Raw genomic sequence first — 13,498 nt, 5'->3', positions numbered from 1 at the left:
GATGTGATCCCATTATTCCTCTCCTCCTAGAGTGGTGCGCTAGGCTATCTAATTAGCTTTGAAGACCCGTCTTTGGCTCAGGTTTGTTCTGGAAGAAGTCCAATTGAGTGGTTGTGGCTGCTATGGCTACATATGGAACAAAATGTTCCAGCTTATGCAGACAATAAGGTATGGTTTGTCTTGTGTAAGACTTGTTTATATTTTTTTTTACTTATAATAGCAACCAAAAGAAATGAACCTTTGAGAAACCTTTCAGAACTAGAAAGTTAAGAATGAGGAACAAAGATACAGTAGTTTACATAAAACGTATGTCGTTTTATCTTTAAATAGATACACATTTTGTATATTGCAGTGATGAGCTCATGAAAAACAGTACATACTGCTAAATTGTGCGTCTTGAAAACTACTCCCCAAGAGTTGTTAAAACAACAAACAAACAAAAAGTCTGGTCTTGCATGTTGTCCATTAGAGATCAAAAAAACAAAACACAGACAGTGCATTTATCAAAAACGTCTGTCTTCTGTGGCCACTGTCTCAAAAGCAGAAGACGGTATAGCGGCAGAAGAAAGCCGTAGGAGACAATGGATCAGTTCACAAAAGTGTCATGGCAGCTAGTCCACTTCTCTCCTTCTTAGAGAACCTGGTCTGTTTCACACTACGAGAAGGATAGACTGACAGACTAAGTCTTGTGTAGACATGTTTGATGATTACACACCCTTACAAACAACAATCATATAAATGGTCCATGGCCTTTATATATCTAATTGAGCACCAGTTTTGGCTAAATCACTGTAAAATAATTCAAAGCCTCAAGTGGATGTGTAAATGGCATTTGGAGTTCAACATGAGCTTTGGATAAGAGTTATAAACTGTAAAATAGCATTTAAATGACAATATGATGGGTAACAAATCAGAAAACTGGGCATAATCTTGTGTACTTTGCACAACAACTGTTGAACCAGACATTGAAGAAAAGAATAAACATTTTAAATCAATTTCCCATATTTTGAGGTGAAATTCCCTACCCAGATTCTATTAGGTCCTGGAATTTAAATGACTATCCAGTCTAAAACGACAAACTGCGTTGAGGAAACAGTGCCTAAAAATGTCATCCGCTCCCCCCTTCCGTCACTTATACAGAAAAATGTAGAATATAGCTGTTGCCTGTGTGTGTGTTTTTTATAAAGGGGATGCAGTTTTATATATATCAATGACATCATCTTTAAATAGCCTTTTTGGGGACAGGAAATCACATGTCAAGAAGCAGCACGCGTGGGTCCTCTACCACTGACTTGATCTTGCGTAAGAAGGTAACGGCCTCTCTGCCGTCGACGAGACGGTGGTCATATGTCAGGGCTACGTACATCATGGGCCGGATCTCCACCTGCCATGGAGAGGAGAAGAACAATAAAGAACATTTGTTAATAAGAACAATTTGAATGTGGTAGCTTTAATAACATCTGGAATTTGGGTTGCATTCTTTGACTCCTACACTTATTTCTGGTTTTCCATTTTTGTTTCATTACCACACATCGTGACCTACCTTGCCCCCTATGGCCACTGGCCTCTCGAAGATGCCATGCATGCCCAAGATTGCAGACTGGGGAGGGTTGATGATTGGTGTGCCAAACATGGATCCAAAAACACCGCCGTTACTGATGGTGAACGTGCCTCCGTCCATATCCTCCACGGCCAGTTCGTTCTTGCGAGCCTGAGAAAAAGGTAACTTATCTTAACAGGTCTGTATTCATGGGTCTGACCTGTTGGCCAAACTGCAGTTTCCAGAGTTTGCCAAAATCTGACAAATTAAGGCCTCTCAGATAACGGAGAAGAAAGCATGAGAAAAGTATTTCCCATGAACACAGCTGCACAACTGTGCCAAAACACAGGGTTAAAACACCGTTTCCAAAATGACTGCTACAGTTCAGCAAAGATTGACTTGACTGTTGAACCAGCACAGCAGATGATCATAGGGTTGTGAAACTCATTAGACCGGCTCTGTTCTGTCGCCCTCCATCCGAGTAAGTAGAACATCGTACCTTTTCTCCCAATCCATTAATGGTTTTCTCGATGTCAGCAAAGTTCATTGTTTCTACGTCGCGAATCACTGGTACCACAAGTCCCTGAAAAAGGTTGTAAAAAAAATATGTTTGTATAAAAAGCTTTTATTTTTTACACAAAAAATAACAAAATGCAAGCTTTTTTCAAGGCTCCCTACATACGACTTTTATGGAAGCAATTTCAGGGGAAAGAAATGAGACACTAGCCTGGGAACTTGACCCATCTGTTAACTTGTGGTTTATTCGCTCTGGGAGATGGCTCTGACAACCATCCCATACAAACAGATTACCCTCTGGCATGAAAAGTGCCGGGCCAATCACAACCGTTGATTGGATATGGGGTGGGCTTAATACAATGACTGTACAAAGTCGTAAACAACCAAGATTAAATTGAATGACTCTAATTGGTTGTACCAATCCAATCACGTCCTAAGGCATTTTGGTCTGCACTCTTCGAATATTGAAAATGTACTGAGAGGTCCCAGAACTAGTAAGCATTGGGAAAATGATGTGCCATCACCAGGCTAACAAGACACAGCAAAGTGTCCTTGCCAGTCTAGGTCAGGTAGCCTATAAGTCTCACCTTTGGAGTCGACACAGCCACACTGATGTCTACGTAATCCCTGTACACTATCTCTTTGGTTGAATCATCAATGACTGGAAAAGGAAACAACAACATGATGAAGATTAATATGGCAAGCTTAAACAAAGATTAGAAATCTAGAAGTCTAAACTCCCTAGTTAAAGATACAATAAATGGAAATAAACTGAAAACCGTAACCACTGAAACATGTTTGTTGGAGGCTACAAGTCACCCTGCCCACACTTCAAGTAAATGTTAATACACCATATACACGTCCAGTTTACCCATCTTCCATTAGATCACGGGGCAGAGATCTGGTTGTTTGGCCTATATAACCCATACAATATGAGCTGTTGGGGGTAAAAAAAAAGGGGAGTGGTGGTCGAAGCTTACCAGCATTAACAGACGGCTGGTCCATCAAGGCGTGGGCTGCAGCTTTGACAAACGCAGACATGAAGCCAAGTTTGATGTTATGTTTCTTTAGGAAAGCGTCTTTGTGGAGGGTTCTCAGTTCCTGGATGTTGCTTAGGGAGGGAATCGAAAGGCAGTTCTTGAAATACACACACATAAAAGGGTCCTTTGAATGACCATAGCACAATTTCCCACTGTATTAAATGCTGGAATGTCATACCTCATGTCCACCTCATTAAAAGTGGTCAGCATGGCACAGGTGTTCTGGGCTTCCTTAAGCCTCTGGGCGATTCTCAGCCTCATGCGGTTCATCTTCACCTGGTGGTGATAAAGAGAACTACACATTTGCAACGTGTCGCTCCGGTGAGGAACCATGGTTGAGTGGAATGTAGGCACGTGATATAGGGGCGGGTTAGCATGAGGCTGTGGGTGTTTCGGTGGGTTTTTGGAGGGATGAGGTAAAGCTCCTACCCTGCTTTCTGTCCTGGCTCCTGTGGGTGCTGCTGTGGGAGGGGTTGGGGCAGCTCGAGGTGCGGTTGGCTTGACAGCAGAAACTATAACACACACACACACACACACACAGTGAGCTACTCATACATTACATTTACATTTAGCAGACGCTCTTATCCAGAACGACACAGTAAGTACAGGGACATTCCCCAGAGGCAAGTAGGGTGAAGTGCCTTGCTTTTCCCAGCATGGCCAGGAATCGAACCGGCAACCTTCTGATTGGTAGCACGATTCCCTAACCGCATCTGACTCATGTATATTGCTAATAAGAATTTGAATGTACTAAATCCACATTTAGCAACGATTATTATTCCAATTGGCATTTAAGAAAGCTGTATGTGAGTGTAAATGCTGTTTGAAGACCTGTTGAAAGATGTTTTACTGAGATGCTACGGTTTTGTCACACGGGGGCATGCCAAACCAAACCTCAAGTTTGAAAGCGGGTTTACGATCGTGGAGCCGATGACGTACCAGGTTTGGCTTCCATGGCTTGTCCTGGCACGGGGGGGACGGGAGGCATGGCGACTGGGATGGCGGCGGGGGTGGGAGGTGGTGATGCTGGAGGAGGAGGGGCGGCAGCGGCCGCAGGGGCTTCTGCTGAGGCAGCAGCTTTGGCAGCACCGGCTAAAGACGAGCGTTCCATGAGGAAACAAAAATGAACAAAATATATGTACGGCCCCTTTTTTGGACCCCCAAAATGAAAGACCATCTCCAGAGAAATCCCCTAAAGAAAGTGTGTGTGTGTGTGGGGGGGGGGGTCAGGATGAGGGGCCCATACCTCCTTTCCGGAGTTTGAAGAGGGGGTTTCCTCCCTCAACTCTCCCTCCGTCGGGCACCAGCAGAGCCTCAATGACTCCGGCTGCAGGAGAGGGTACCTGCACTGAGGTCTGAGGGGGAGCAACACAAACACCACGAGCGATGGCAAAGTGCACTCAGAATCGGTACAAACCATCAAAGCAGCCAAAAGCCATTGCAATTGAACAGTGTTTTATGTGAGCGATAGCACTGGTTGGATCCATAACATCTATCCATACTTTTACTGATTTGAAGGGAAACTTCATTTTCCGAGTCATACCTTGTCCGTCTCAATTTCACACACCACCTCATCCTCACTCACGGAGTCCCCAACAGCTGAAGGAAAACCAGATTTATATGACAGTGTGTGTCCCCCCCACACACACACATATATGAATCACTACGTAGACATTCATTTTCATATGTTCTGCATGTGTATTTGTCTACAGCCTACACCATGTAAACAGATAGCTGTTTTACTGAATTGTTCAGTAACAACAACATGTGCATCAAACCCGCCAATCCTTCCGTCTCAGGTAACGTACCTTTTTCCCACCTCACATCCCCCTCTGTGACAGACTCAGCAAACGCTGGGGTGTTGACGGTAAGAACTTCGTCTCCTGTGCAAAACAAATAACGGACACAGACGATTGTCTGAGGACATTCGGAGCTACAGCTTTGAGTTACAGATGACAGGGAATTTGCCAATGCTTACTGCGTAATGTAGATGTCTTGAAGTATCGCATTTGGAAGACATGGACTGCTGACCTGGAATCACATCTGGGAAGGAAAAGGTGTTTTTTTTAAACAGGTGAACACAAAAACGTTACATTTCATTGACACTGTGAAAAATGGGTAAAAAAAAAAAAGAGTAAAAAAAAAGAGCTTTAGAGTCCAAGTTACGCATTGCGACGCGTGATGAATTATGTATTTACAATTTTGCGTGACATGGCTGTATTGCTGTATTTAGAAAGTGTTGAAAGCAATCAAAATGAATAAAGAATAATATTACTGATGTAACCATTGGATCTCTACACCAAGCAAGTGGGGATGTTTACATGTCAAGACCTCAAAACGGCTATTGTCTAGATCTTCCGAAAAATTCTAAAAGGTATACCATTTTGTTCTGACATAATAACCTCCGCATCAAGTGTTTCTTGACGCACACAAAATAAACCATCCAATGATGAACGGATGCAGACGAGCACTTACGGCTGGCCATTGCTGTAAACAAGACGGCTGGAGGCGGAAAGGCCTTGAAGGAAAGAATGACGGAGGGAGAGAGAAAGAAGAGGGTAAAGGGGATTGTTTAGCAGTGGAACAACAGTGCGATTGTTGAGTCGGTCTCTCCTTGAGGGCGTGTGGCATAGGAGAAGCCTCCCAGTGATGGGTGTGCTTAACCACTTACATGGCCCTTCAGCAACCTTGGCTACTCAAAGGGCATTGTCATATTTTATGATTCACAGTCGAGGGGGCATGCTTATTTATAATGAGGGAACAAGGCCTTAGATCTTGCATTAGCTCCAGCCTGCACAACTGGAACTGGGAGAAGTCCACTCACCTGATGCACTCCTTCGTACCAATACACCATTTCCCTGGAATTAAGAAGAATGAAGAAAGATGAGTATTGATTTAATTCATCAACCAACTCAATAGTTTATTCAGCGTAGCTGTTTCAACTTGGGGTGCTTTTCTTCATCTCCCGCAACAAATAATTCAAAGAAAAAGATATAAGGATTCAAACAGAGGTTAATATACAATGTTTGACCACAGTTTCAAGGAAAATAATGACACTATCAAAAATATCCGCTGTGAATGGATTGAAGTAACGTATTCAAGGGCAGTAACTTGTATCAATAGAAACATACAACATGTGCATTTTTAAATCAGTGTTCCAGATATCTTTGAAAAATATCACAGGAGTTCAATAGCACAGTAGCCAGCCAGTCAGCCATTGATTCCTTTTGACCAGGGACAAGCAGTTCCAAGTACAGCAGAATTGTTTAGTCCAATAACATACATAAACTAAAAACTCTTACCTAATGCACACACTACCTACAACATTTATCATACACTTTCAACATGGTCCCGTCCCCCGCTTAGCTCTACTGACTTTTGAAGATGAGGTTGTGAATTTGTGCTCACTGGATGTGTCAACCGGAACTGTGCCCTAGCCTTACTGATTTACTAGCTGGTAGCTAAGGTTTCAAAGTATGTTTCTACTAGTTGGGTGTGTGACATTACTAGGTCTATTTCTGGTCGGCTGCACACTCCTCCGGAACTTAACAAAACATTAAAGGCCAGTATATCTGGGTTACCAACTAGCTAGCCTGACAGCAATGTTAACTCAACTCCAGATTCCTATCTAGAAGGCAATATAAAATTACTAAAGGGTACTGTTAGTAGGTAGTTAAGTAATGTGAAATTCACATTACAATAACACATGACCTGGATTCAGCTAGCCTATCTAACTATCTAACAACTCAGCTTTTTACGAAAGCTAATGCTAGTTAGCCACTGTGTAGGCTCGCAGGCTAGAACTCGGATACAGAACGGCCAGCACGAGACTAGCTCGTAGCTGCTATTTACTGTGTTAGAACAGCAGCTACTGTATATCTTAGGAAACAAATGCCTGGCGTGACAACACCCTTGCTATATGCACGCCGTCTAATTTAAGTTGTACACATGAAGAGTCCACGAATTCAACGTTTCATGACTGCTAAGCGAGGGCACTCACTTTGCTAGTGTACTTAGCAAGGGACTGGTGTCATTCTGCCCTTGGGTTCGGATGAGGCCTGTTCTCAGCCTAGTCATTGTATCGGGCATGACCAATTGGGGAGATTCAATTTATATTTACGTCTTACCTGACTTAGCGCAGAAAGAGAGCGCCCAAGTGTCCGTGACAAACATCGTGAATGTGATAGCATAGCAGCAATCGTATTGTACTGGTTAGATGCAGAGAGCGATAGGGAAGTGCAACTCCCTGTGTCAAACGCGGTCGCAAGCCAGGTTCCAACGCAAGGAAATGGGATGTACCAATATGGGCAGACACGGAAGGGTAGATTCAAAGGTTCCAAATGCAACACTTCATTAACTATAATTTTTCAAAATTACCCACAATATACTCACTGCCGCTTCCACAAATTTACTTCGGTGCTCAACTGAACCGCAGTGCAGCACAATGTGGGTCACGGTAGCAAATTAGTTCTAAAATAGGAAAATATAAAGCAAACTTGACATGAAAACGGTTGAAACCAAAACGGGGTGTCTCTGAACGATCTGGCCACGCCCCCTTTCTCATGTGGGTTTTTGGTTAGGAACAGTTGAACTTGAATCATTCTCGTCTACAGCCAGCATCCATGTCGCGTCCCTCTCGCAGAGCAACAGGTAGGTACATTCCATGTCGAGACCCTCTAATTAAACATAACTAACGAGGGCAGTGCATACTAGCAAATAATGTTATAAATGTAAAACTGGGATTCAATATTTTTTTACGGTTAAATTAATGTATCCAATTTTTTTATTGTGACTAAATGTATTTGGAGGATGTTATTTTCTTATTTATTTAACTTTTATATACATCTTTTTATTTTTACCTTTGAAAGTGTCTCAGTTCAATGCACAATTCATTCAGAGGAAAACATCTGTATGATCTACTGTAATTTTTCAATGTTTATAAATATATTTGTATCAACCACGTTTGATGTTGATTTGGAGATCTCCACTCGTAATACACATGTTGGATGGAATTCTCTCAAAACCTACAAACGATCTGATATGAATGCTTCTCTCTCTACTTTGCAATAAGTAGGAATTCAAGACTTTTGGACCAGAACATGCACTCCTCAAGCAAAATATATTTTGAAGACCATCCTGAGCATCCCACCCCTCTACACCTTGACTCCTCTCTGTCTGCACACTCAAATGGATCCCTCATTTCCATTCTCCTACGTAAAAACATTGATAGTAAAAGGACTCAGAGGGAAAACACAGTTTACCATGTTCGTACCCCACACTCAAATGTGAATGAATCTCGTGTGGTGGAACTCTGCTACAATTCAAAAGGCGACACAGTGGAACCTTCGTCACCAGCTGGGCATAACATGTCTACAGAAAACAGTGGTGCCCAAGACTTGCCCTTAGGTGACTGCCACCAAGCAAAGCGTGCCAGAGTGGAGAACATCATCAGAGGCATGGCAGGCTCGCCCCAAGGACATTTCACAGATGAAAAGGAAATGGGGTACCTTGAGGAACTGGAAACCATTCAGGAAAACAAAACCAATGTGTTCCCGAATCAAGACGAAATTAACAGCGGAGGCAGTAGCAGTAAGAGTATAGAAGGTCAGACCCTGAAGAAGCAACTTCATACCATGCAACAACTCCTTGGACAACTCAATGAAAAATGTATCCAGGTGTACATGAGAAATGAGTGCGACGAGAAAATCAGTGATGAGGCGAGCTCTACAGGTATGTCTGAAGACAACACCACTTGGAACACTGCGTCTCCTGAGACAATTACAAGTGAGATGCTTTCAGATCCATATCATGAGATAGAAATGTCTTCAGATATTACTTACCCTGGTTGGAAAAATATAAAACTGCTTGAGTACATCCGTTCCAAACCGGAAAAAGAGAAGAAAATTCTAGCAGATACCCTGAAGGATGAGCTTTCCAGGGCAGTAAATACAACTGTCGATTCAATTTTTAAAAACATTGCGAATACTGTACTCATGTCACCACCATTACAAATTGAGAAAGATAGCGAGACTCACATCAAAGCTGAACACCATAATGCTTGCAAGCCGCCATCCAGCCTTGAAAACGGCTTGAAAACGTTTCAAGCATGCTCTGGAAGTGCAATGGGCGTCCAGCTACCAAACATTCAGACAGAGGCGCTGTCTTTGGTTGTTGAAAAGGCTTCCATGACAAGTCAAGGAAGAGTAAACATGACAGGAAACAGTCAAGATCATCTTCATTCTTCCCCTGTTTACAGCCACCAAACTTTTCTGCAGGGAAATCAGTTGCTGGAGAATCTCAAACACAATTCCCAAGGTACATTTGAAGGACTACAATGTAGGCATCCTACCATGGGTCAGTCAACCATTGGATTAGTTGACTTACCTTGGGACCCAGTCAAGGTCAAGTCCAAAGTGACATCAAGGCCTGTAAGAAGTCAGCAAGCTCAGCCTCTGGCAATGGATTGTGTGGTTCTGGACAAACTTTGTGTACCTAATGTCAAGATGGAGTGTGGTACCTTGCAAAGTATGTTGAAGAACCACTCCTATGTGGTGAATGTATCCTTTGAAATGAGCAAAGTTGTCTTCAGATATTAAATATCTTATTGAAAGAGTACAGTGCCTACAGTGAGATACCTTTAGCCTTTAACTTTTAAGGTAAGTGTCAGATAAAAACATTATTCTTGGCCCACAACTTTGTGATCTCTACTGCTGCCAGACAAAATAAAACAATATATGAGGTCAGCTCTTCTATGCTTTCTGCCATCCCTACATGTATAGCTTTATTACCTTATATATTGAAACAAGATTTAGAATGATATTTTTACTTATTTGGTCATGCTGAGTTTATTGATAGCCTTAACACTTGTACATTTAGGAAGGTCTGACCACCAGCCATTTGAAAAAAGCTAAGCTGATGTTTTTCTACACTCGCTACCCTAGCTCTACAGTGCTGAAGACATTTTTCCCTGATGTACAGGTTAGTAAATTACTTCTCAACATTTTGGCTGAGATCAAGTATTTTTTATGCAATTTTCCCCGCAGGGATTACTAAAGTAAGTCTCAATTGGCCTTGAATGTATACAAAAGAAAACATGTTTTTTTGTTGTTTCTTTACAGCAAATTGGGATTTGCTGGGTTGTACAGTATCTATAAATAGAGTCTCAATTTATTGTGTGGCCTCAGGTACATATCGGCAAGAATTCAGTTTCAGTGAGCTTATACTCTTAACATCAACCCATGTGGTATAGTAAGGCAAATATTGATTACATTGCTATGACATTTCACAACATACACCTTCCAAAATTCACTGAATGCATGAATGTGATCAATTTTACTTTATTTTTTGTTTTTTTAATCTCGCACACATTTTCATCATCAATAATCTGTCATCAACTCTATGATTATGGATACACAATATACAGTGTATAAAAATGACAAAACAAAGAAATATATGGACAAAAATATATTTGAACAATATCACATTTTGTAACATCCCCAACAGTTTAATTATTTTTAACAACTTAGTTTTTTACTTACCCAAGCTGATTCTGTGTTCCCAGTTCACACGCTGCATCACGTCTCAGCTCATCAAATGGTTCAGTAACTTCAGAGAATTCTACTACATCCAGGTGGAGAAGTTTGCCCGCCATGCCCTGATGGAGGGAGTCACCAATGTGAGAGAACTGACAGTGGGCAGAGACTCTGAACTCTTCAGAGCTCTTAATATGCATTACAACAAAGGCAATGACTTCCAGGTAAAACACCATCGTTCATACTGCAAGCATGGAGTATGCAATGCAAACGTTACTGATGTCCTGATGACAGTTAACAATTTTATACTAGCATACCATCCATTGTGTACATTACATTATAGTTAATGGACATACAGTCAACATAAATCAATACATATTTGAGTAATGAGTATTTGTGTTTTGGAGCCGTGCCTTACATTTAAGAAACATTTACATTTTTGGTAAAGCAGCTGACGTATTTCAAGAGCATTTCACATATTCAGCATCATATTCAAAGACTAGTGGGGTAGCAGTCAATCCAATACCCCCCCCCCCCCCGCAGTTATGATTTCAAGTATCAATATTTTGTGCAAATAGTGTCAGTTTAAACAAGACACTTCAGAAATCAAGTCAATTACATTCACATGAATGAAGGAGAATGCACACACTCACATATTCCCCTTCATATTCCAGCACACACACTAGTAACGGCCACACATGCATATTCATACAGTGTTTTTGTTTTCTCATAGGTTCAGCCTGCTCTTTGTCTTTTGATTAACAGGTTCCTGACAGATTTCTTGAAGTGGCTGGTATTACACTACAAGAGTTTTACATTGCTTTATCACTGGCCAAAGACTCTGACCCATCCTGGAAGAAGGCAATCTATAAGGTAATCTGTAAATTGGACAGTGATGTGCCAAACGAGTTCAAAGCTCCCCTCACAGCATAGTCAAATGTACAGCTTCAAAGTCAAATTGGTCAAACTATCGAGTTTGATATGCTCTAAGTGTACAGGTCCGTCATGTTTGAGAGAGGACATAGAATAGTTTCAATACAAAGTAAGCATTTTCAAGCACAAGTGAGCATACCTTTTTCTGTATTTTCAATATTTAAAATGCTGTTTCATGTTATGAGGCATGAAACTCACATGCAGTTATCTGTGTTTTTAATTTTGAATGTTTATCATAAACCAACTAGTTTAAATGTTTGGTATGCATTTTCATTTCAAGTAATCATTTTAACAAGGGGTTTTAGTTCAATTCCCCCCAAACAAGACATTTTCTGCATAAAGATACTTTGATTTGATCCTATTTCTTCTGGGTATACGTAGTGCAGGTATAAAACGTTCTGATATTGCAGTCATCTATTTATGATTCTTTGTGGCAAAAAAATGAATTGACAACAAAAAAAGACACCCCCACAAAAATAGTCTTTAATATGCAGTGTAACCACAACTGATTCTACAGAAAGGTTAGACCGGGATCTCTGACCAGATCAATTGAAACACTGATGTAAGTCGTTAGTCCACTGTGTTTAACTAGCATACTTACCTTATGTTTCTGCATTGGAATTCAGTCATTCTTCTCAGATACAAGCTTTACAGAGTTAATTTTAGTCTTGAACACAGCTGTATTCTCAAATATGATTCCTGACTTTGTCTTCTAATGCCCTGGCAAGAATAATAAATTATCATATAATTGTTTTTAATAAATACAAAGTGGTCCTTAATCCCTCTTGTATGTCAACTGGCAAGTGCTAGTCTTACTTGAAGCATTCTTCTAGGGATAGGAGCCATACCTCTTCTGGTTTTGGAAATTATAACAATATTGAGAAACACTGGTTTAATTTCACTCAGTGGCTTAGAAGACTATCATTATCATGGGCAAGAGTTTCATACTGACAACTTACAAAGAACCTGTCTGTATTACATTGTCAGAATATCTATCAGTAGAGAGATACAGGTTACCTCAAATTACTAGTGACTATTCAGATATTTCAGTCGTTTTTCTTTACTTTTTGCGGCATTAGGTCAATAACTACATTTATCCATCATGAGTTCCTCCAAAACTCTACTATTGCTCATTAACATTCCCTATTAAAAATATTTTAATTGAGCCTGCAAAATATATACATTTTACATACACAAAACATGCAACTGTTTCTTCATGTTTCAGGTTGACAGAGTTGAACAGTGCCGTGTTTTGAAAATGTTCAGACTGGAATTAAGCAAACTATATGTAGTCTTTTAAAAACAAATTAATACAAAGGGTTAACCACAGTGATATATACGTTTCGTGGACACAAACATTTAAAGTACCAATATTCCAAAATCAGTGATATGGGGTGAAATTGCTCACTATTGCAGATAACTGTACACAACTAGGGAGAATATAATTTTGACTCATACCCAGCATGCATGTTATTATGTACAGGAGCTCAATCTTCATGAATGTATTTGAATATCTCTGTTTTCCATGAATGTAACTCTTTCTCTGTGGTTCTCATTTTGTGAAGACTTGTAATAGGCTTGTGGGCTATTCTCTGTCAATCTTTAAGACAGACAAAAAATAAGCATTTGTTACTAACAATAAAAAGGCCTATTTATATAAACATTTTAATAAACTATATTACTTTGTTTATTTTGTATTTATGTAACATGGAAAATGCACTACAAAAAAATGTAAGATTGACCTATAACATACAGTGCAGTGTCTGTAATACACAACAAATTCACCTTTTGCCATTTTGAAGACGTCTGAGATCGTCATTATGGAAGGTGTCCACTCCCACCAGAACACAGTCAAAGTTGCACAAACAATGTCATGGAGTAGTCCGGTCAAAGCCCGAACCAAGTTACTATAGAAAATCTGCATCATGACTATGAGG

The 13,498-nt window shown here is 40.6% G+C and overlaps 2 protein-coding genes across 2 annotated transcripts; one reads left to right on the top strand and one right to left on the bottom strand.

Annotated features, from left to right (window-relative positions):
- Positions 1-294: 294 nt before the first annotated feature.
- Positions 295-7,382, bottom strand: LOC146286797 (dihydrolipoyllysine-residue succinyltransferase component of 2-oxoglutarate dehydrogenase complex, mitochondrial-like). Its single transcript, XM_084699271.1, has 15 exons — positions 7,224-7,382; positions 5,921-5,954; positions 5,572-5,614; positions 5,075-5,139; positions 4,905-4,979; positions 4,640-4,695; positions 4,343-4,451; positions 4,036-4,188; positions 3,526-3,608; positions 3,275-3,372; positions 3,037-3,167; positions 2,644-2,717; positions 2,040-2,123; positions 1,544-1,711; positions 295-1,384 (listed from the first exon to the last, which is right to left on the bottom strand). Exons 1-15 carry the CDS (start codon positions 7,284-7,286, stop codon positions 1,250-1,252), a joined length of 1,371 nt encoding a protein of 456 aa, XP_084555397.1. The 5' UTR covers positions 7,287-7,382; the 3' UTR covers positions 295-1,249.
- On the top strand, positions 6,492-13,234 carry LOC146286796 (prospero homeobox protein 1-like). Its single transcript, XM_084699270.1, has 5 exons — positions 6,492-7,746; positions 8,171-9,653; positions 9,973-10,074; positions 10,658-10,852; positions 11,394-13,234. The coding sequence occupies exons 2-5, from the start codon at positions 8,196-8,198 to the stop codon at positions 11,559-11,561; spliced, it is 1,923 nt and encodes a 640-aa protein (XP_084555396.1). The 5' UTR covers positions 6,492-7,746; positions 8,171-8,195; the 3' UTR covers positions 11,562-13,234.
- The last annotated feature ends 264 nt before the right edge of the window (positions 13,235-13,498 follow it).

The sequence above is a fragment of the Hypomesus nipponensis genome, chromosome 6 (assembly GCF_054491055.1).
Source record: "Hypomesus nipponensis isolate SF chromosome 6, ASM5449105v1, whole genome shotgun sequence".
NCBI classification, from domain to species: domain Eukaryota; kingdom Metazoa; phylum Chordata; class Actinopteri; order Osmeriformes; family Osmeridae; genus Hypomesus; species Hypomesus nipponensis.
This window is presented reverse-complemented; position numbering and strand designations above follow the sequence as displayed.

Coding starts and splice junctions, on each gene's coding strand:
- LOC146286797 (XM_084699271.1), bottom strand. CDS start 7,286: ATGCTATCACATTCACGATGTTTGTCACGGACACTTGGGCGCTCTCTT. Junction 3,168..3,274: donor TTTAATGAGGTGGACATGAG/GTATGACATTCC, acceptor TCCCTCCCTAAG/CAACATCCAGGAACTGAGAA. Junction 1,385..1,543: donor CAGTGGCCATAGGGGGCAAG/GTAGGTCACGAT, acceptor TCTCCATGGCAG/GTGGAGATCCGGCCCATGAT.
- LOC146286796 (XM_084699270.1), top strand. CDS start 8,196: ATGCACTCCTCAAGCAAAATATATTTTGAAGACCATCCTGAGCATCCC. Junction 9,654..9,972: donor ACCACTCCTATGTGGTGAAT/GTATCCTTTGAA, acceptor TTGTACATTTAG/GAAGGTCTGACCACCAGCCA. Junction 10,853..11,393: donor ACAAAGGCAATGACTTCCAG/GTAAAACACCAT, acceptor TTTGATTAACAG/GTTCCTGACAGATTTCTTGA.